General features: G+C 41.8%; 1 protein-coding gene across 1 annotated transcript in view; it reads left to right on the plus strand.

Annotated features, from left to right (window-relative positions):
- LOC141808782 (glucosylceramide transporter ABCA12-like) overlaps positions 1 to 21,067 on the plus strand; it is a 57,110-nt gene that overhangs the window by 11,028 nt on the left and 25,015 nt on the right. Inside the window, exons 12-26 of the mRNA XM_074695492.1 lie at positions 899 to 1,013; positions 1,221 to 1,550; positions 2,173 to 2,242; positions 3,688 to 3,822; positions 3,955 to 4,113; positions 4,340 to 4,523; positions 5,105 to 5,323; positions 7,411 to 7,607; positions 11,841 to 11,998; positions 14,717 to 14,950; positions 15,094 to 15,238; positions 17,087 to 17,333; positions 18,570 to 18,659; positions 19,604 to 19,691; positions 19,958 to 20,085. Of these exons, the coding sequence (XP_074551593.1) occupies positions 899 to 1,013; positions 1,221 to 1,550; positions 2,173 to 2,242; positions 3,688 to 3,822; positions 3,955 to 4,113; positions 4,340 to 4,523; positions 5,105 to 5,323; positions 7,411 to 7,607; positions 11,841 to 11,998; positions 14,717 to 14,950; positions 15,094 to 15,238; positions 17,087 to 17,333; positions 18,570 to 18,659; positions 19,604 to 19,691; positions 19,958 to 20,085 (2,499 nt within the window). The remainder of the gene's footprint in view (positions 1 to 898; positions 1,014 to 1,220; positions 1,551 to 2,172; positions 2,243 to 3,687; positions 3,823 to 3,954; positions 4,114 to 4,339; positions 4,524 to 5,104; positions 5,324 to 7,410; positions 7,608 to 11,840; positions 11,999 to 14,716; positions 14,951 to 15,093; positions 15,239 to 17,086; positions 17,334 to 18,569; positions 18,660 to 19,603; positions 19,692 to 19,957; positions 20,086 to 21,067) is intronic.

A 21,067-nucleotide genomic window follows, 5' to 3' on the forward strand; every position in this document is an offset into this window, starting at 1 on the left:
CACAAACAAGCACACACACTCACACACACTCAGTGTAAATATGCTCCCTTATGGATGCATGCATGGAAATGTTGCACAGGGTCTCTAAGGGGACTCACAGGCATTGATGTGGAATAATGCATGCTCTCTCATTATACACTTTCCACTTGGGATTGACAGTAAGTACTCATTCACAGTAGCCTCTCACATTATAATTGGTTCCACACCATGTGCATGAATATTCACTATTATGGTGCATTCGTTTTTTGAAGACCATATACACGCCAACACTTGAAACACTCTCCAGGCCTTTAATGAGGATCAGAAAGAACACTTCTCATTTCTGCAACATATATACACTCCACCACGGGTTCAGTATTAAGTTGTGCATCAATACACTACACTGTTTCCAATAAATCATACTCGAACGCAACGCCTATGTTCGCTCTGGCCCTGGAGTGCATCTTACGACACCGCTGATATCTCATCTTAGAAGCACCAACGGCTGCAGCCTCTATCTGGCTGCCTTAAAGACCAACAGCAAGATACGATGATACTCGCCTCTTGGCCCCCCTGATTTATTACTCAACAAAACAGAAGTCTAACATGATAGCTGTGAAATATAGCTGTGTGGCAAGAGACCAGCAAGTCTAAATTACTTCCCATCACCAGTGGATGTGATAAGTTCAAAAAAGAAATGAAACAGAGAGGTTTTTTTGTGTAAATAATGAGGGAATCAAAACACAGCTGTCAAAAAACCCAGAACATTCCTTGGATGTTGCTCCTCCGCCCTGCGTCTCCATCTCACTGTCAGACCAGTGACGGAAAGATTGTCCTTTTCATCTGCCGTTGTTGACAGTGATTAGGTGTTAGGTGCTCAACAGATTTGACTGACAGTTGTTACCGCTGCTCTCCCCAGATACCTGGAGGCCATTTCTTTTGTCTTCCCGCTGATGCTGATGATAGCCTGGGTGCTGTTTGTGGCAGATTTTGTGAAGAAACTGGTGTATGAAAGAGAGCTGAGGCTGCACGAGGTAAATAAAAGCTGTCATTGTTTTTTCGCTTTGGAAGCTGACTTATTGGCTCCAAGGATGTTGAAATGATACTGATCATTCTTCATGTTTTTTGAAGAAACTGTTGTGCACAAAAAACAATCCAACTTTAATTCCTTCAAGTTTCATCCCTCTGAAACATCAGAGATTGTGTATTCCTAAAGGTTTCTCTTCTTCCTTTTCCAACAGTACATGAAAATGATGGGCGTCAACCCACTCAGCCACTTCTTCGCCTGGTTCATCGAATGTGCCGCCTACCTACTATCGACCGTCACCATCCTCGCCATCGTGCTCAAGCAAGGCAGCATCCTACCTCACAGCGACGGCTTCCTCCTCTTCTTGTACCTCTGCGACTACAGCTTGAGCATCCTGGCCTTCAGTTACCTCGTCGGCTCCTTTTTCGACAAAACCTTCATCGCCGGCCTGAGCGGCAGTCTCCTCTACATCCTGTCTTTCTTCCCCTTCATCGTGATGATATCTGTGGAGAAAACTCTGACTTTCTCACAGAAGAGCGTCCTGGTGAGGAGACTTCATTAGTCATGATTAATGTTTATCAGGCTGTAATGATGCCTGTGGTTTGTTTAACAAGTTAAAACAGCAAATCATTCATTTTCCCCTCAAAGAAACTTGGAATTAAATAAGGAGAACAAAAACAAGTAATCATTTTTCATTAAAAATGTTTTTCTTAACCCATCCAACAGCTTATCCTGAATTATGATTAAAAATATAAAGATACAGCCTGAAAAACTACATTTGCTGTCAAGTAGTGACTGAGCAGCCAATTTACAAATGTTGTTCTGAGAAGAGCAGTTCACCTTCTCTGACCCTGACATAAATTCTGCACATTAACGTTCTACATTCTCTCTTTTTTGCACTTTCTGTCTGCACCTCATAAATTAGACGCCATACATTTTTCCTTTTATCTCACAAAACAGCTCCAAAGCCTTGTTTCCTTTGAACATAACACTTCACATCACTCACAGAGAGGTTTCTGAAGTACATCACTTAACACCACACAAAGTTGTCGAGAGAAACAGAGAGAAAAGAAACTGAGGAAAAACACAGACAGGCTTAAAATGTGAAAACGTTTCATTCTGTTTTTCTTGTTTCCAGGCTAATTTGTCTCTGATTGTTTCCACAGGGCTTGTTTTCACCAACATGTTTCAGCTACGCCAGTCAGTACATCTCTCGCTACGAATCCCAAGGAGAAGGTACAGATGTGGACGTTTACTCGCTTTAACCCCTTGATGCCTGTTATCGCAAATTTACCCTGTGAGGTCTTGATGCAGCTGAAATGACCTTTGTATCTAGTTATTACCAATTAATTCATATTCTACACAAACCAAAGATGGTAACAGATCCACTATGTCACAATATATTGGTTCGGGGATGAACTTCTTGTGTCTTTAATATAACTAAGTTATAACTATTGTGTTTACTATACTCAAATCTACAATCTCTACGTAATTTAACATCTGTAAGAATGCAAAATCACATAAAAACATTTTACACTCACCGGCCACTTTATTAGGTACACCTTGCTAGTATCAGGTTGGACCCCTTTTGCCTTCAGAACTGCCTTAATCCTTGGTGGCATAGATTCAACAGAGTTTGGTCCATATTGACATGATAGCATCACACAGTTGCTACAGATTTGTCGGCTGAACATCCATGATGAGAACCTCCTGTTCCACCACATCCCAAAGATGCTCTATTGGATTGAGATCTGGGGACTGTGGAGGCCATTTGAGTACAGGGAACTCATTGTCATGTTGAAGAAACCAGTCTGAGATGATTCCAGCTTTATGACATGTTATGACATGGAGCGTTATCCTGCTAGAAGTAGCCATCAGAAGATGGGTACACTGTGCTCATAAAGGGATGGACATGGTCAGCAACAATACTTTAAACCATGCTCAATGATACAAGGCAGGATGGATCCATGCTTTCATGTTGTTGACACCAAATTCTGACCCTACCATCTGAATGTGGAGCAGAAATCCAGACTCATCAGACCAGGCAACGTTTTTCCAATCTTCTATTGTCCAGTTTTGGTGTTGCTGTGTGAATTGTAGCCTCAGTTTCCTGTTCTTAGTTGACAGGAGGGTCACCCGGTGTGGTCTTCTGCTGCTGTAGCCCATCTGCCTCAAGATTGGACGTGTTGTGCGTTCAGAGATGCTCTTCTGCAGACCTCGGTTGTAACCAGTGGTTATTTGAGTTACTGTTGCCTTTCTATCTGCTCCAACCAGTCTGTCCATTCTCCTCTGACCTCTGGCATCAACAAGGCATTTTGACCCACAGAACTGCCGCTCACTGGATATTTTCTCTTATTGGGACCATTCTCTGTAAACCCTAGAGATGGTTGTGGGTTAAAATCCCAGTAGATCAGCAGTTTCTGAAATACTCGGACCAGCCCATCTGGCACCAACAACCGTGCCATATTCAAAGTCACCTAAATGCCTAAATGTATTGAGCTGCTGCCATGTGATTGGCTGATTAGAAATTTGCGTTAAAGAGCAGTTGGTCAGGTGTGCCTAATAAAATGGCCGGTGAGTATATTTTTATAATTGTTAAATAATTCAGTCAGTGAGGTGTTCAACAAAATTTTTTTACATGAAAAATGTAAAAATAAAACATTTCTTTGATGTTTTTTCAGGGATTCAATGGAGTAACTCGTACACGTCACCCATTGCTGGAGACGGTGCTTCATTTGGTTGGCTGTGCTGGCTGATGCTCATCGACGCCATCCTCTACTTCATCATCGGAGCTTACATCCGCATGGTCTTTCCAGGTAGACTCACTGAAGAGCAAAATTATAAGTCTTTAAAAACTTGTTGCGACTTTTCTACATGCAGGCAGTTACTCTCTCTTACAGAACACCCGTTTGGGATTTTAATCAAATATTTTTGTGTTTACGCCCCAGGAAAGTATGGCATCCCTGCCCCGTGGTACTTCCCCTTCAAAGCCTCCTTCTGGGCCGACCTGTTCTGTGTCAAGTCAGTCAATAAGCGGAGCACGGGACTTCTCTTTACCAACATCATGCAGGAAAACCAGCCTGTTTTCTTTGACAACAAGGGAAAAGGTACAGAGCGAATAAATGACACTGTACTGCCTCGCAGAAGATAACAATAAGCAATCCTGTCTCCTGCAGTGTTGTGTTTCCAGGCAGGAACAGGATGTCTTTGCCTCCAGAGTTTTTTTTTCCAACCCTGACACTTCATTACTTTTTATAAGGCCCTTCATTCTCTATGTAATTCCTGTCCCCCTCTGTTGGATTTACCAATCCTCTCTGTCTGTGTTTCTTCCAGACCAGAGCTCGCTGTCCTCTCAGGCTGGAGAGAGTTACTCACATCTCCCAGTGGGTGTTGCCCTCCACGGTCTCTGCAAGATGTACGGAGACCAAGCAGCCATTCAAAACCTGAATGTTTCCTTCTACGAGGGCCACGTCACCTCCCTGCTTGGCCACAACGGAGCCGGCAAGACCACCACCATGTACGTGTGGCGAGGTTCCTTTGTGATCTCACTGTGTCAGCATGTCTCGCTCTGACCATTCACAGACTGTATGTGGCGCCTTTTAAATTTGATCTGTGCATGCTTTTAATCATCTCAAAGGGCTCGCTGCTGACAGGGAGATTGTTTTGTTCAAATCTGGAGCAGAACAAAATGCACCGTGGTAGAGATTAGCCTGACGGCGCTTCATCAACTGGAGCACTTACATTTACATTTTAAATGTGACTAATTTTGCTGATGCTCTTATCCAGAGCAACACACAATGAGAGCAGCAGCAGAATATGATTCAGCTTATAAAACACTGGAACCTAGAAGGGATTTCATGTGTTATTACGTTCCTGGGAACAATAAATCATAATTTAAGAGGGAAGTGCAAGGAGACAGTACTAAAACGCAGATAATTGGACGCAAAGAAGGGGTATTTTTAACTTTTTATTTCCCAGGTAGCAAATATCCGCACAGGTAATTGTGAAACCGGCTGACTATTTATTTGATTTATATGAAAACTTTCCCAACAGCAAACCTGAGGTAATAAGAAAAAACTAATGATTGTGTGATTTTAGGTCCCTCCTCACTGGGCTCTTTGCTCCAACTTCGGGCACCATTGAAGTGTACGGCAGAGACATGCAGTCCAACATCGACGACGTCCGAAAAGAGCTGGGAGTGTGTATGCAGTATGATGTCCTCTTCGATCACATGACCACCAAGGAGCACCTGCTGCTGTACGGCCAGATCAAAGCGCCACACTGGTCAAAGAGGGAACTGCGCGAGCAAGTCCGCACGTGAGTGACTGTTCACCCAGTACAGGGAACTAGCTGAACATGCTAACATGCTGTGTCGTACAGATAAGGTCAGGGTGGTGTAAAACAGTGGTGTACATAGAGGGGGGACGGTGGTTCCCTCCAATCGTAGAAAAAGATGCGTTAAAGTGCACTGTTGGAGCCCGAAACTTAACAACAACCCAAAATTTCTTACTGAAATGTACAAAACTTTCGAATTTTTTTTGTTTATATTGTATGCAAACCTATTTTGCAGTGCTGTGCAGGATTGCTCTAACTATCTATCTATCTATCTATCTATCTATCTATCTATCTATCTATCTATCTATCTATCTATCTATCTATCTATCTATCTATCTATCTATCTATCTATCTATCTATCTATCTATCTATCTATCTATCTATCTATATATCTATCTATCTATCTATCTATCTATCTATCTAATTGTCCATCTATCTATCTATCTATCTATCTATCTATCTATCTATCTATCTATCTATCTATCTATCTATCTATCTATCTATCTATCTATCTATCTATCTATCTATCTATCTATCTATCTATCTATCTATCTATCAAGTGTAATAAAAAAAATGTAACAAACCGAAAATATAATGACTTTTTTCCCATAAGGTAAAAACTTGTTACATTTTGGGTTTTGTTACATTTTTTTTATTCAATTTTGGGCTCTGAACTTTTGCTACATTATTGACCAGTTATTACATTTTACATATTACGCTTTGGGCTCTTACATGCCCTCTTGAGAGCTAAAACACACACAAAAGTGCTCCCTTGGGAGCCAAATCACATGGTAAAGTGCCCTCCTGGTTGGCAAAAATGCATTTAAGAACCCCGTCATCTGAATAAAACATGATAATTTGCTGTCTTGGGAGACAAAATCATGCACCAAAGAATAAAATAGAATCTAGTAGAATAAAATAGAATAGAATAGACTTTATTTGTAATTGCACAAAAGCAACAACATTTTGCTGTGCCATGAATGCAGAAGAACAAAAAAAAAGTACAACAATGCAAACATATGACAGCATTCATTTATGTTAAAAGATATATTTAAAACATAAGCATAAAAACGTTGATAAACATTGACCGTCTTGTAATTGCACGTAGTCCCATATTGCATTGTTAATGAATCAATAGAAGGTCACATTATTGCATTTATTGGCCTGACATATTAAGTTCAGTAATGGTTCTGTGAAAAAAAATGTTTTTGAGTCTGGAGGTGCGGGCTCTGAGTGCCCTATAGCGCCTCCCTGAGGGTAGCAGAGAGAACAGGTAATGACTGGGGTGGCTGGAGTCTCTGAGGATCTGGGTAGTGTTGTGTCAACAGCGTGTGCCCTAAAAACATGCAGGACTTACTGCAGTGACATACACACCTTGCATTTGTTTTTTTTTAATTTTACCCCTGCCCTTCAAAAGAGGGCATACGCCACTGGTGTGATATACAACATAACCGCATGATGTGTTTTAAAAGCTCAGTCCATGACATATTGTCCATTAGAAAGGAAACATGGGTAAGGTTTAAGACAGGTCAGCTGGAAAAGTTGCAAATGAGTTGTAACAGGGGAAATTAAAAACACAGATATTCAGGTAGAGCTGCTCTAACACTTTATGGTTAATCATTTTGGGGAAAAGGTCACTTCCTGATCATTATAAAGTGAACCTTTACAGCCGTTTGATGAAGACTGAGGATGAGATCACATCCAAGACATCATGTAAAATCCTAACTTAAGTTTCCTGTTAAAATGTAGACTGTTTATCGGTTAAACGCTTGGTAGCAAGCGATGGAAGAGTCATCTTTTATTCTGTAGCATCATTAAACTATGAGTTCAACCCTGAGTTGCATCATGAGACTATTTCTGGAGGCTCCCTGTACGAGACGAGCTGCAGTAATAAGCCTGAACCTGAGGGCAAGACACTGCACCTCTCAGCTGGTTCCTGCTTTTTTTCTTCCAAACTCCCGCTGGGCACATGATGGAACTGTAACTCAGAAACACGGCTGTAATGCATAGAAAAAAAGTATGTTAACACAAGCTCAACGTTAAATGCTTTTCAATGACTCCCCCACCAGGATCCTGGAGGAGACAGGCATGTACGCTCACAGACACAAGCGGGTGGGCACCCTGTCGGGCGGCATGAAGCGCAAGCTGTCAATCTCCATCGCCTTCATAGGGGGCTCCCGCTTGGTGGTGCTGGATGAACCCACCACAGGAGTCGATCCCTGCTCCAGGCGCGCCATCTGGGACATTGTTATCCAGCACAAGAAACGTGAGTCTCTTTTTTTCTCTGTCGCTCACATGTCAAACTATCCAGGAATCTGTTTCATTTTTCACCATTGAACTCCAGCTGCACCTACAACAATACTGCCATTAAGTATGCCTTCACTAATCTACATGCTTCTTCCTGAATGAGCTGAACTCAACAATGAGAGGAGAAAAACTGTGACATATAGCTGAAAAGACGACAGAAAGTATTCACTCCTGTGATGTAACGTGGTTCCCCTCATTTTCTTTTTGTTGTTGCTCAGCTGCCTTATTATTTTTTCTTTGACATGGTGCCCAGAATTTTGTCACACCATCACACCAGTGACACCCAATCTGTCTCAACAAGTTCTGAATCACAACTAACTGGACTCCCTGCACAGCTGCCCTGCTGTGATCAAAGACGGGATGGCCTCTAACAACTGAATACTGAGAAAAACAAAAATCTGGTAATTGGTCCAGATCATGTTTCCAACTGAATCACACACACACATGGATGCCCTCCCTTGCCGTACTTGGAGCACAGAGTTTTACTGAAAACACCCAGTTAGAAATCTGTGAGGTTAGAAATATTAATGATGGTTTCATGTTTTAGAAGATCTGCATTTTGAGCTCTGCAACGCAAAGATGGAATGATTTATGAAACAAATCTGAACTGTTCGGTTTCCCTCACTTGGTTCAGGGTGCATGTGCTTTGTTCGGTTTGTGTTTTTCTTTTTCTTCATTTTACAGCTCATTTTGAATCGAGTATGTAGCTCTGATCATATGCATGTGCAACTTGAGGCTAAGTAGTACAGCAGGACACTTTGTGGGGAAGCTTGTATGTTTCTTCCATGAGTGGAAAAGACAGAGTTAGAGGGTGAATCTGTGGCGTTGTGTTGTTCTGCTGTCACTCTTTAGATTCAGTCTGAGCTCTGATGATGGCGATAAGAAAGTGGAGGATAAAACCACGACTAAAAGTTGCCAACCTAGAGACTTTGTCGCTACATTTGATGACTTTTCTGACCTCTCTGGTGAGTTTTTTAAAGACGATAATTCTTGTTACTTTTCTGGAGTTTGGAGAATCTGAGGTTAAAGTGTGTTTTGATCTCCTCGATGGTCAGCGTGTGTGAGCCTCTCACCTATCCAGAACACAGACAGACAGCCCTCCTCTCTCACAGCAGATGAAATCATGCAAGTGTGTCTCATTATGGTCACTTTTGCTGGTCCCCAGCCCAGATAAAGGAGGAGGGTTGATATATGGGGCTCTAATTTTGTGGTGCAGCGCAGGGGGCGCAAGCCTGGCACACCCACGCAGTGCTAATTTCGTGCGGCACACCGCTGTGCGCTGCCAATTTTACAATTTGGTAGACCGTCTGCACAGAGATGGGTGTGGCGGCGCGCCAGGGGGAGTTGACACCTCACCAGGAGGAGGTGTCGGCAGATTCATGTTGGCGCAGTGACAATTTTGTGCCAAAAACAGAGCAGAAAGTGCGCTGAAAACTCGCCAGCTCCAACCTTCTCGGCACAAAGCGGAGCGCACCCTCCTCAGCTGTAATTTGGTGAGTAATTTGGTTAGGCGCACATGTGCGCTCACGTCAACAAAGCCTCAGAGGCAGGTTTCCAGAGTGTCAGGCACATTTTAATGCAATAAACACTTGGAGCAATCGCTATTTAATGTAACCGTCTGAACCAGCATATACATTTGTATCTATATTAATCCTCCTCTGCGCACCTCTGCGCTCCTTTGCCCCTTGACTGCGCCTCTCTTGGCACTGCAGGAAACTTGCAAAGTGCTCTGGTCACACCCTGTCTGCGCGGCGAAAGCCGGCGCAGGGCAGGTGCGCCCGCGCTTGCGCCTGGTCTACGAAATTAGAGCCCTTAGACATAAAAAAATAAAAAGAAAAAGAAAAATAATTGATGAAAGAAAGTTAATTTGTAGTTCTAAACATATTTATGATGTTGTGTTTTACCTGCTTTTTGTTTCTCCCATGTTATTTCTAATTCCTACAGAGTCCATGACAATTACATGCAAATGGATTATTCTGCAGATTAGACAGCAGCGTCATTTAGTGACTTCTGGGACAGACAATAGTGACTTTTCTTACTGAGGAGTTGGCATGTTGAAACTATCAATGTGTCACTCTGCTTTAATGATGTTTGAAATGGGAAACAGCCTCATTCTTTCAGGTTATTATGACTATACACGACAGAATTGATCAAAAATAATCTGTTTACAGTGGATTATAAGGGTATATGGTAATCTGGGGTGTCAAAAACTAGAAATATACCAATTTGGATTCTTTAGGGCTGATATCTATACTGATTATTAGTAGGCAAGGAGTTTGATAACCAATATTTGAGACGATATTTATTTGCAGTCAAAGTGAAAATATTGGCGTAAAAAATTTTGAACAATACAAACTCCATCACTTAACTGCTTTAAATGCCTTCAAGCATATGTTTATTAAACAGCTCCCAGGCTTAGCAGCACTTTTTATAAAGTTGAATGAAAACTTTAAAAGATAAATAGCTAAACTTTTTTTTACAGTGGATAAAGTTTTCCAAAATTTCTATGTCAATGCAGTAAAACTGGACAGAATTGAGTTTGTGCTGCCTCTAACAGGGATGTAATGCAGTTGTTTTGATTTTCTGTTTGGTGTTGCATGACTGATTTTAAATGACCATCTAGGGCTTCCATAGCGTAGACCGAAAGAAATTCTGTGCAGAGAAGCATCAGAGCCAAAACAAAACAGTTTTGAATGGGTTTCATATCGGCCGTCGGATTTCAAAAAAGGCTGATGTCGATATGCTCCAAAATGCCAAATATCGGCCTGGCTGATAACCGGTCTATCCCTATCAAAAACATCAACAATACACCAAACCCAACCAAAAACCATGACTAGAAAACACAAGAACCAAACCATGGACCTTGTGAACCATTCCATCCCAACTGCAAGGTCTATCTGTGCCATATTTTCTAGATTCAGCGGCTCGTACCTCAGCATCAACACCTCAAAACGTTGTGCAAGTTCCCTCTCTTAAAGCTAAAGACAAAAAAAGCTTTTTTATTCCAAAAATCACATCGGACCAGCTGAACCTGAGCAACATTTACACCATCTTTTTAAAACCACCTGTACAGGCCGTAAACTTTGCCACGTTTCATTCCACTGGTTTTATTTTCTTCTTTTATACTCTGTCATATTTCTATGCGTGGCTCTTCCAAGAGCCTCCTGTTGTCTTTTATAGTGCTGTGTTTTATTTTTAGTGGAGCGTCTTATAACTGTTCTTTTTATTTGTTTAGAAACACAAATAAAAAGACATATGCGGCTGAAGTTTACCCACAGTTTAGGTAACACCCAGGCAGAATGAGGAATGAGGAGGAATTAAGTGAAAGGATTTCAGCGATAGGATTGAGTGCAGGATTTCACAGCTACATAATAAACTGAGTCAGTCACATGACGTCTTATTAATCCTATTAGACATGGATGCCAAGAAAGAAAAGACACGTTTGAATCCAAATCCTTGAATATAAACACTCAAATTCACAATCTAAAGTGCACACTCACAGACGCACACATGGCAAGGTCTTGTTTTGCTCACGCTTTACCTCCAAAAGCTGCCTCCTCTGCTCTATTTAACAGAGAAAGCGTGGAGGAGCAGGAGAGAGCCGCCAACCTGTAGTCGACCCCGGAAGGCTTTTCTCTGCTCCGGCTCCTGACTTTAAATTTAGCATATAATTAATCTAAAAGGATTCCCGAAGTCTTTCTTCTTTGGGCTCTCTCAGTTTAGCTGCAGTGATGGCAGAGGCTGCTAAATGTCGTGTAATTGTAGATGTAGAAGACATCCTGAGTAATTGGCCCTGTTTCCAATGTGAGTGGGATTTTTGATGCTCAGGGGAATCTTATTCAAAATAAACTTTCTGCATCACTTGCTGTTTGTGTGCCTGTTTTCCCTCTAATGACTGGAGTGTGTGTGTGTGGGACATTGTGTGTGTTAAGTCTGCTTTTCGGTTGTTTATTTGGATGTGCTACATTCAAAGGCAACATGTACCTACTAGAACAGGAGACTAAGGAAAATCGAAAACAGTTTTTTTTTCCCATAAGGTGTCTAAATACAGTATCTGTCACTCTTTCACCTCTGCAAACTTTGAAACCCCTCCAAAGCTTCTCTGACTCACACCACCAGTAAACATAACCTCTTTCTGTGCAGATCACATCCAATTACATGATTTTTTACAATGCATTTGTCCTCCTCTCAGAGCGCACCATCATCATGTCCACACACCACCTGGACGAGGCTGAAGTTCTGAGCGACCGCATCACCTTCCTGGAGAGGGGAGGATTAAAATGCTGCGGATCCCCCTTCTACCTGAAAGACAAACTGGGTCAAGGCTACAAACTCACTCTCACCAAGAAGGTACTCGCCCTCAGAGGCAGCCAGCCGCTACTGTCGGCTCAAGCAGAACTGCAAGATTGTGTTATTCACAACATGAAATTACTGTGAAAATCTCTGATGGCATTTCTTAAACATCATTTCTGCAAAGAAATTACTCCCATTGGGTTCTTGAGTTAACGGTGGAGTGTGAAGTAACGCTGCATAGACTGTTCTCTTATAGTGAGACTGTATGAGCACACGTCTGCTGCTTTATGGTAACAGTGAATTTTAGGAACATGCTGCCAGCACAGATAGAGTGGTGTTTCCACCAGAAGGATAAAGGTTGCTACTTGTTGTAAGGACAAATCCTGACCCTATCTTTATTGTTCTAGGTTTTATAACACTGAATTATAATAATCTTTATTTGTAAAGTACAAAGTGCTTCACAAGGGCAGCAAATTAAAACAGCTTAGTCCCAAAGGCAAGGATCATGAAAAAACATTTTAAAATGCTTAAAAGTATTTTAGAGGAACCCTAATGACTATTAAAACCCTTTAAGGGGTATGAATTAACTTCTGTCCAGTCTCCTTCTATTTCTGTTTGCCCAAATGTGTCTTATCAGCTCCTCAAACCTGAAGGAACAACAGTATGAAAAGGTTTATGTTTAATGCAAGACATTTCACCTCAGAGAGTGCAGTATAAAGAGGAACACAGTCTACATTTTTACAGTTTCATTTAGCAGCAGTTTGTCCAAAGCAACATACAACACAAGCAAGAATTTAGACAGAAGGAAAAACCTAATTTAGTGCCACAACAGTGCTACAAGTTATTTGGCTGCAGGTGCTGCCTTCAAGTGCAAGAACATTTTTTATTTTTGATAATGTAGAATGATCTAGCAAGCTAAACACAATCAAATGCTACTACAATATACTTCAACCTTCAACAACATTCACATTCTTCATTTTACACAGCAACTCAATGAGTTATTTTTCCATGCCTGATTAAAGATATGTTGTATATGAACTGTAGAGTAAACAACAACATATTTGCATACATAAAAATAAGTTTATCTTCCCTACATGAAAGTCACATTTTAAATAACAGAAGCAGCACTATAAAGAATTCCAAACAGAGCAGGAAAACAAATTTACAGTCTGTTCCTCCTTGTTCTGTCCCTGCTTCTTCTGTCTCTCCTTCCTCATGTTGTCTTTTTCTGCTGTGGCTGGCTCCTGGCAGATCCTCTCCTGACTGGGCTGCTTCACTGTCATCAGGAATTATCTGAAGGCCAAGAGGATAATGTTAAATTTTAAAACTTGTTGCTAATTAAAATAATATTATAAATATATATATATATTTTAAATGAATAAAAAATAAAACTCTTTACAAGTAGCCTAAAAAGGCTTCTATTTTAAATTTGGCCTAAGAGCAGATTTAAAATTTATTATTGTCAAACTAGCTGTTAGCTTACTGTCAGAATACCTTCTCCTCCACAACTACTGTTTATGTAAGCAACACATTACCTTAAATCTTGCGGCTGGTGAGATACATCTGACCTTTTGAGTTAGAGATTCAACTTTTGAGGCGTTCAGATTAAAATTTTGACCCAAAGCACCACAATTCCAACATCCGTGTACACAACGAACACACCTTTAGCCGTAGCACTCAAATGCCAGACTCTCTGTGCACTGCTATAATGTTAATTAGTCTACCAGAACATTTAACCACTGTTTTACCGGCGATGTTTGTCACCTTTTGCAGGGAAAGTGATGAGGTTGAATCAGGGTCACTGTCAATCTGAGAGGGTCATATCTTCCCAATCCCTCGTGCCATTTGCACAAATAAAAAAATGTCATGTAATGCAAGGAACAAAAATGCTTAAATGGACAGAAAATGTAGCTAAGCAGATCTAATTATAGCTTGGATGGTGTTTGTAGTAACATCTCACGCGCCCAGGGTTATTATGGGGTCAAATCCTAAATCCTATTTGTGCAACATTAACCACGAGAGTTTGACATCAGTTGCTGTATTGGTATTAGATAAATCCAAAAGTTGCTTCAAAGGCAAAAACAGTCTGGATAATTCTCTTCTCACTGCTGTAAATTGTCCCATACTTCCTAACACGCCATGTTTCAGACGGCTTTTAGCGATATAATCTTCTATTAACGCTCTGCTGACTGTCTTAGTATCTCACGTGCCATTTAATGATTTCTGTCAAACTTGAAGCCTCCTTCCAATTTCTGTCTCTGAGATCTTTTTGAAGCCTGCATCCGTCTCCCCCTCCGTTAAGTGGTCAGTCGTTTACACAACCCTCAGGCAACCCTCTAAAAAAATGTTATGCAAGTTCTCCAAGTACATTTCATCCTCAGCTGTGCATTTAAATGACTTGTTACTTATTTTGACAATGCATTATTTAAAAAGCAGTGCCAACATTTTAGAACTCACAGCGTGTCTACCCAGCAGGCATTTCAGCTGCGGTTTTCCAGTCATCCGTCTCACGCGCGCCAGCTGCCCACACAGGCTGCATAATGGCTCCTGCTCTACATGCACCGGAGCAACATGAATGCATTTTCTTACATTTGAGACAAGTAACCCTAAAGTCTAAAAGTAGTTAACTTATCTTTGGCTGAAGAGATGGACGATGCTGGCAGGCGGGGAGTGATGCACCATGCATGCCTCAAAACCCAAAGATTTGTATTTATTCAAGTGAATCTGTGGAAACTTTAAGCATGCCATAACTTTTTCCTGCCTTTCTGACTTCAGATGCAGAACCTAGAGTCAGAGAAGATTGACAATGCTGACCTTAAAAACTTCATCCAAGCTCATATACCTGAAGCTCGACTCAAGGATGCCCAGGGGGGTGACCTGGTTTACTCACTGCCTCCTTTCACTTCATCCAACGCCTCTGCATACCGCTCCCTCTTGACCGCACTGGACTCAAACCTGGATGCCCTGCAGCTCGGGGGATATGGTGTCTCTGACACCACCCTGGAGGAGGTAAGATCTCATGTCCTCCCACTCACAAAAACTGTCAGTCCACACCATAAGAAAAACAAACTCAACAGCTGGTGATGATTCCCTCTGTCAGGAAACAGGAAGAAGCTAATGTGTTAGCTAACAGTTTCTTTTCATCTGTGTAGGTGTTCCTCCAATTAGCTCATGAAAACACAGAGCCTGGGCCTGAGGACAATATCCGGTCCATCTCAGAGACAGTTTCTGACACTGCATCCATCGACAGCTTCCCGTCAGACGATGGAAGTGTCCACAGCTTCAGTGACAACATCAGTAAGTCCACTCTGTGGCTACGTTCACACTAAGGTCTTATTGCTCAAAACCAATTTTTTGTTTGCTTGTTCTTTGTACATTTTTTTTTCTTTTTCAAGTTTTTTTCATTCCTTTAATTGGATAGTAAGGAGGACAGTGGGTAGAGCAAGAAACAGAGTGATAGTGAGGGGTGACATGCAGGAAAGAGGCCAAAGGCTGGATTCCAACATGGGCCACCTGCGCAAGGCCGAACCTCATGGAGTTCGACCTAAACTACTAGGCCATCTGTGCTCCCATGTTACTTTTTTTCCTATTATGTTTTCATAATTTTCATGTTTTATGCAAAAAATAAAATTTAGCATCCATTGGAAATGACCCAAAAGTCAATAGGTATGCACAATAAGCAAGAAATCAAAACAAAACTGAACAAAACCAAACAAACAGCTCAGGTGGGTCTGGTTATACACAAAGATACAGGCCAATATCACTTGTGTTTACAAAAGGTCACAATCCACGCTCATAAAATTAATTTTAAAATATTAGCAGAGATCAGGTCCAATATGATACAAAAAAGGGTGCATCCTCTAACTGTGAGGTTTTATCACTTATCCATTCTAGCAATATGTTTTTTCCTTGCAGCAAAAGTAAGAATGCTTCAGTGACTAACAACTGACTTGGGAGACTCAATATCAGAGACATGGCATCCAACTCAAAAGTTTTATGACATTCTTTTCCGATTTCAAAAAGTATTTATGATCAGTATGAAAAATACAACATGACAATAAACAGTGAGTTAAGGTGCTAATTTCTGTTACTTTTGATTTACTTTGGAGAAAGTGACAGATTAAAGGAATGCTTGCAACTAGGAGACCATATTACACATTGCAATTTTAAAACTGGCCTGTCTACAAACTGCAAAGTGAACTCCTGAAGTGACCTGCACACTCAGTTGAATATTAATGACGTCACGCACAGTACAGTGTTCAAAACCAACATGGCCTTAGGTTTTTGGGGCTTGCTTTCTTAAGTGTAGCTGCTCATTTGGGCTTGCTTTGCTGCCTGTATGATCTCCTCCTGTTTATCTCCCAGCTATCCACATCAAGAAACACAAACATGTACTTAAGTTTCACTTTCACTTTTTAAATATATTTTTCACTCCAGCTCTGCTTTCTTCCATGTTTGTGTTCACTGACTGTAACTTCTGCTCCAGAATGATGTCAAAGTTGCATTAAAGGTGGCCTGGCTGTTCAGACCGCGGTCGCATTCAAAACAATCCAATAGAAATCTGATTCAGTACAACATGTAAATTTGATTTGAAAATGTCCGATTCAATATGACCTGTGCTATCCAGACTGTCAAAAACAAAGCAGGTATAGGTCACATTAGAGACAAACAATCAGATTCAGGTCACTTTGAACTATATCACCCTCACTTCAAAAGCTATTTTGGAGGAATTTAATTTCCTTAGAGGGGCCAACCACCAACATATCACATCTGAATCAACCCTAGCATCAAGTTTGATAATGAAACATCACTTAAGTAAAGGGATGAATGTCAGAAAACTTTATATAAAGTTTAGTGAAGCTTTCAGCAGCACTTCTGTAACTACTTTTTATGTTTATCAAGAGTCTATTTTATATGTAAGTTTCAAAACTTTCATTCTCAGTCCCAAATGGTAGAAACTCGTCTGACCTACTTCCAACAAACCGCACAACTGGAACACTCATCTTGATGGATTGCACTGCCGTCTTCTGAGATTCAGTCTAACCCAGAACCTTTCTTTTAGTACAGTGTGCCTGATACAGAAAATCACACATCGATGTGACAATCAGGGAGTGAGTTTAACAATCCTTTCCCCATGTGTTGTAGAGCTGACCAGTTCGACCACGATGAGCGGCGTAGCCCTGGCCTGGCAGCAGCTGGTAGCCATGCTGACGAAGAGAATCCATCACAGTCGCAGAGACTGGAAAGGCCTGATTGCTCAGATCCTGCTCCCCGTCTTGTTCATGTTGTTCGCCATGGGCCTGGGCTCCATCAAGAATGACCTGCAGCACTACCCTGAGCTCGAACTCAGCCCGGCGCTTTACAAATTCGGACCGAGTTACTCCTTCTTCAGGTCAGTGCACGGGGAAGAGGCTCAACGGGATGCTCTTCTCTGGGCATGTTTGAGATGGTTTTTACTTTTGTTTCAATTTATTTGGTGAAGTCTGACCAATGCCTTTGGGGCTTGGATGGCAACAAATAACCTCAGCAAGACACCTGAAAAGCAAGTTATGATGAAGACTGGGAAACATTTTCTGTGATCTCAGTGTCCAAACTTTGAGAGGTATTGCACAAAAAAAAAAACGCTCACAGTGACATTTCTATTCGAAGTGATATCTCTTATTATATATTAACCAAACCATCCAAAGAATTAAGCCTGGTAGCCACACTCCTGCAACTTTAATAAAGTCCTGCTGCATTACTTTGACCGCTGTGCATGTCGGCTCCCTGCATCACTTTCAGAAGACAGCGTGTTCTACTTGTTGTAAACTGGATGTGATGCTGTAGTTTGTTGAAGGGCAGACAGACCTCAATGAGAAGGCGCGAGGGGGGAGTGTAAGGGAAGGAGATGATTGTGATGAAGACAGCTGAGATGCTGAGATCAAAGTGAGAGGGATCGAGGGTGTCAGGAGGTTGCGAGATGTCTTCATTCCTGAAAAGTCTTGTTGTTTGATCAAGGCAGTGTGGAGCAAGGGAGGAAAGGCTGATGTGCCGATCCATATCAAAGAGCGTGGACACTCTCAGCCATCGTCTTTAACTTGAAACACATCATAGATTATTTATTTATCTCTGTGGTTCAATGTGAGGGTCTGAACTCATGGCTAGATGCTCTAAAGTTGCGCTCTCTGTGTTATATGTACATTCTAAGCATTTCTGAAGCCTTGATTGTTTATGGTGCATTCAAAGGCTGCAAAGTGCTCAAATCAAAGAGATCCACCTAAATGTAACTCAGCAAATCAAGCATATCTATTCCCCTTTTATCTGCCCAGCGCCTCACAGAAAAGATGCTTTATTGGAATCACAGACTTGGCTTCCTACGGTCACCTTATTGACAATGCTGTGCTTCAGTAAATTGCTTTAAACCAGCTTATCTACTTGAAACCTTTGCCAAATGCCAGCAGTGGAATTGAAGTATTTTTTTAAAACCCGAGCCACAGAAAGATTAGCTAAATCTGTAACACAAACAGAGGAGTGTCTTCCCTTTTGCAAATGTCACGTTGCGTCTTATGATATGAACGTTTGTTTGTTTTGATAGACATTTGAGTGTTTTATTTCCTGAGGTTTAAATTGTGCTTTTCTGGCTCCACAGTAACTCAAATCCCAACTCGGAGAAGCTTTCAGACGCCATGATGTCATTCCCTGGGATCGATAACTCCTGCCTCAACGAGCCCGATAACCCGTACGTAATCACGCCTCCAGTGGCAGCTGATTTTTTCCCTTGAAATGACCAATTTTATCACTCTTTGTGCTCCATCCTGTTCTGCTCGTACTGTGTTTTCACATCCTCATTCATCGTCATTCTTTTCATGCCTCCTGTTTTCACCTTGCTCCCTCCGCTTCCTGCTGCTCTCTGTCTCTTCCTCTCTGGTCTCTCTCATGTCCCCTCCTCTGGATTTTTCCTGCTGCTCAGCTCGACGTATGTGGCTGAAAGCCTGCAGCAGGACTCTGCCATGTGAGAGTGTCATTTGTATTCCATAAACACCCTGTGTTTATGGGCTGAATTTCCCCTTACAGGCACTCAAATCAATGTTGGCACTCGTGAACCAGACCTCGGAGGCTTTTTAAAATTCTCAGAAAAAAAAAGGAGACAGAGAGGGGAAAGGAAACGAGCTGTATGTCTTAAAATCACAGCTGAATGTGTTGTGAGTGCTGCATCTGGCTCATCCCTCCTGAATATATACTGCACTTCCGCCTGACTCTGGTCTTTGTTTTGTTGACCAACAGGTGATTGTGCAAGTGTTCAAAGCTCTGTGTATAGCTAGTCTTCCTCTGCACTCTATGCTTTTTCACAGAAAACATAACGTGGGGGCGTTTGACACCCGCCCGCACAAGAAGATCTCACACAATATGACTTTGCAGATTTTATTTTACACAGCTTTGAAAACTGCTTTAAAGGACATATTTAGGTCCTGATCTCAAAAACAGGGACAGATCTTTTCTTGCTAGCTCACAGCTGCTGCTTGAATGATTGCAGACAGTTGTGGTGATGAAGGCCAACACATCAACTCAGTTTCAGATGTGTTGTGGGGTGTGTCTGGGGATAGTCTCGAGGCATTACCACGCACTGCAGACTCCCATCACTCCACTAAGCCGCCATTTCACTTTGTGAATGTTTCATTTAAGGGTCTGCTCAAGAAGTGCAGGTCTCTGGAGATCCAGTGGGAACAGCTCCAAAGCATTTAGTGGCTGTAACTGCACCCGCCAGGAACAGGTGAGACTGGGTCACTGTGAGTGTGTGTGTGTGTGTGTGTGTGTGTGTGTGTGTGTGTGTGTGTGTGTGTGTGTGTGTGTGTGTGTGTGTGTGTGTGTGTGTGTGTGTGTGTGTGTGTGTGTGTGTGTGTAAGTGAAAGAGTATGAGGACATTTTTACCTTCTCATCCATCTGTGTTTCTGCACCACAGAGTGTCTTTTTGTGCGTATATGTGCAGTTCTTTTAATAAAAGCAATATGACAAATCCGTCTGCTCTGACCTCTGCAGATTTGTGAAACTGACAGCTACCAGCCCCCCCACAAGACCACCCCTTCATCCCAGATTGTGTATAACCTGAGTGGCATCAATGTGGAGCAGTACCTGATGTCTACAGCAAACGAATTCATCAGGAACAGGTGAATGTGACAAATGAGATGTGTCCAGTTTTGCAGGAGAAAGTTCATTTCATGAATTGATCTTGTCGAGGGAACACGGGCTGGGATAGTTTTTTAAGTCATATTATACTTCCTGTTTTCTTAAGTTTATACATGATAACCCCAAAAGTAGGGATGGAGACCAACTGAAGTCTGTCAAAAGTACTGATTCACATAAAATAATAAGGTACCATGTCAAGGTGCCTTCTGAATGTGAAAGTGGAAGAGTGGGTGATTTTCCATGCTGGACATGAACACATTACAAGGTTATGTTAAACCTTGTTAAATTGAAAATAATTTACATTTCATATTTAAAGGTCCCATATTATGCTCCATTTCTGCAGTTAAATATGGATCATTGATGTCTTCATGAAATGGTAGTAACATTTTTTGGTCCAAAAAGCCAATAAATCAAGCACAGCCACATTGTTTCCAGGCTCTCATAGCCCCTCTGTTCAGAACGCTCTGATTTAGTGGGCGTGACTTTCATATGTAAATGAGCCACCACTGATACAGCCCCACTCTTCCACGTCACTGAGAGAGGCGCCACGAGCTCTGAGTGCACAATGTTTAGAAAACAGCGAAGCTCGTTTACCGTTACACTATAGGCTAAAACAACAGGCTAACTGCTGCTAAAGTTAGCATCCTGAGGCTAACACAGAGACAGGGGGGACAGTGAGGAAAAGCTGTTACATCTGCTCCACAGCACACAGCATTTAAAATACTCACATTTCCAGGGTCTGAGGTTTGTTGGCGGATGGTTGGTAATGCTCCTGGATTCAGGACCAGTCTATTCGCTAGCCCTCTGTTACCTCATAAATGAACTCTAGCCACTTAGTTTTGTCTTCTTCTGAGATGGGAAGCTTGTGCATGGAACTATGTGGCTGTTTACAGCCAAAAACAAAGCAGTGATGGCTCTTCAACTTCAGCATTCTCCTCCCCGCTGCTGGAGAGATTTCTCTCC

The sequence above is a fragment of the Halichoeres trimaculatus genome, unplaced genomic scaffold (genome assembly GCF_033239565.1).
Source record: "Halichoeres trimaculatus isolate MK-OKI-2021-1 unplaced genomic scaffold, fHalTri1.1 fHalTri1_scaffold_19, whole genome shotgun sequence".
In the NCBI taxonomy this organism is placed as follows: Eukaryota; Metazoa; Chordata; class Actinopteri; order Labriformes; family Labridae; genus Halichoeres; species Halichoeres trimaculatus.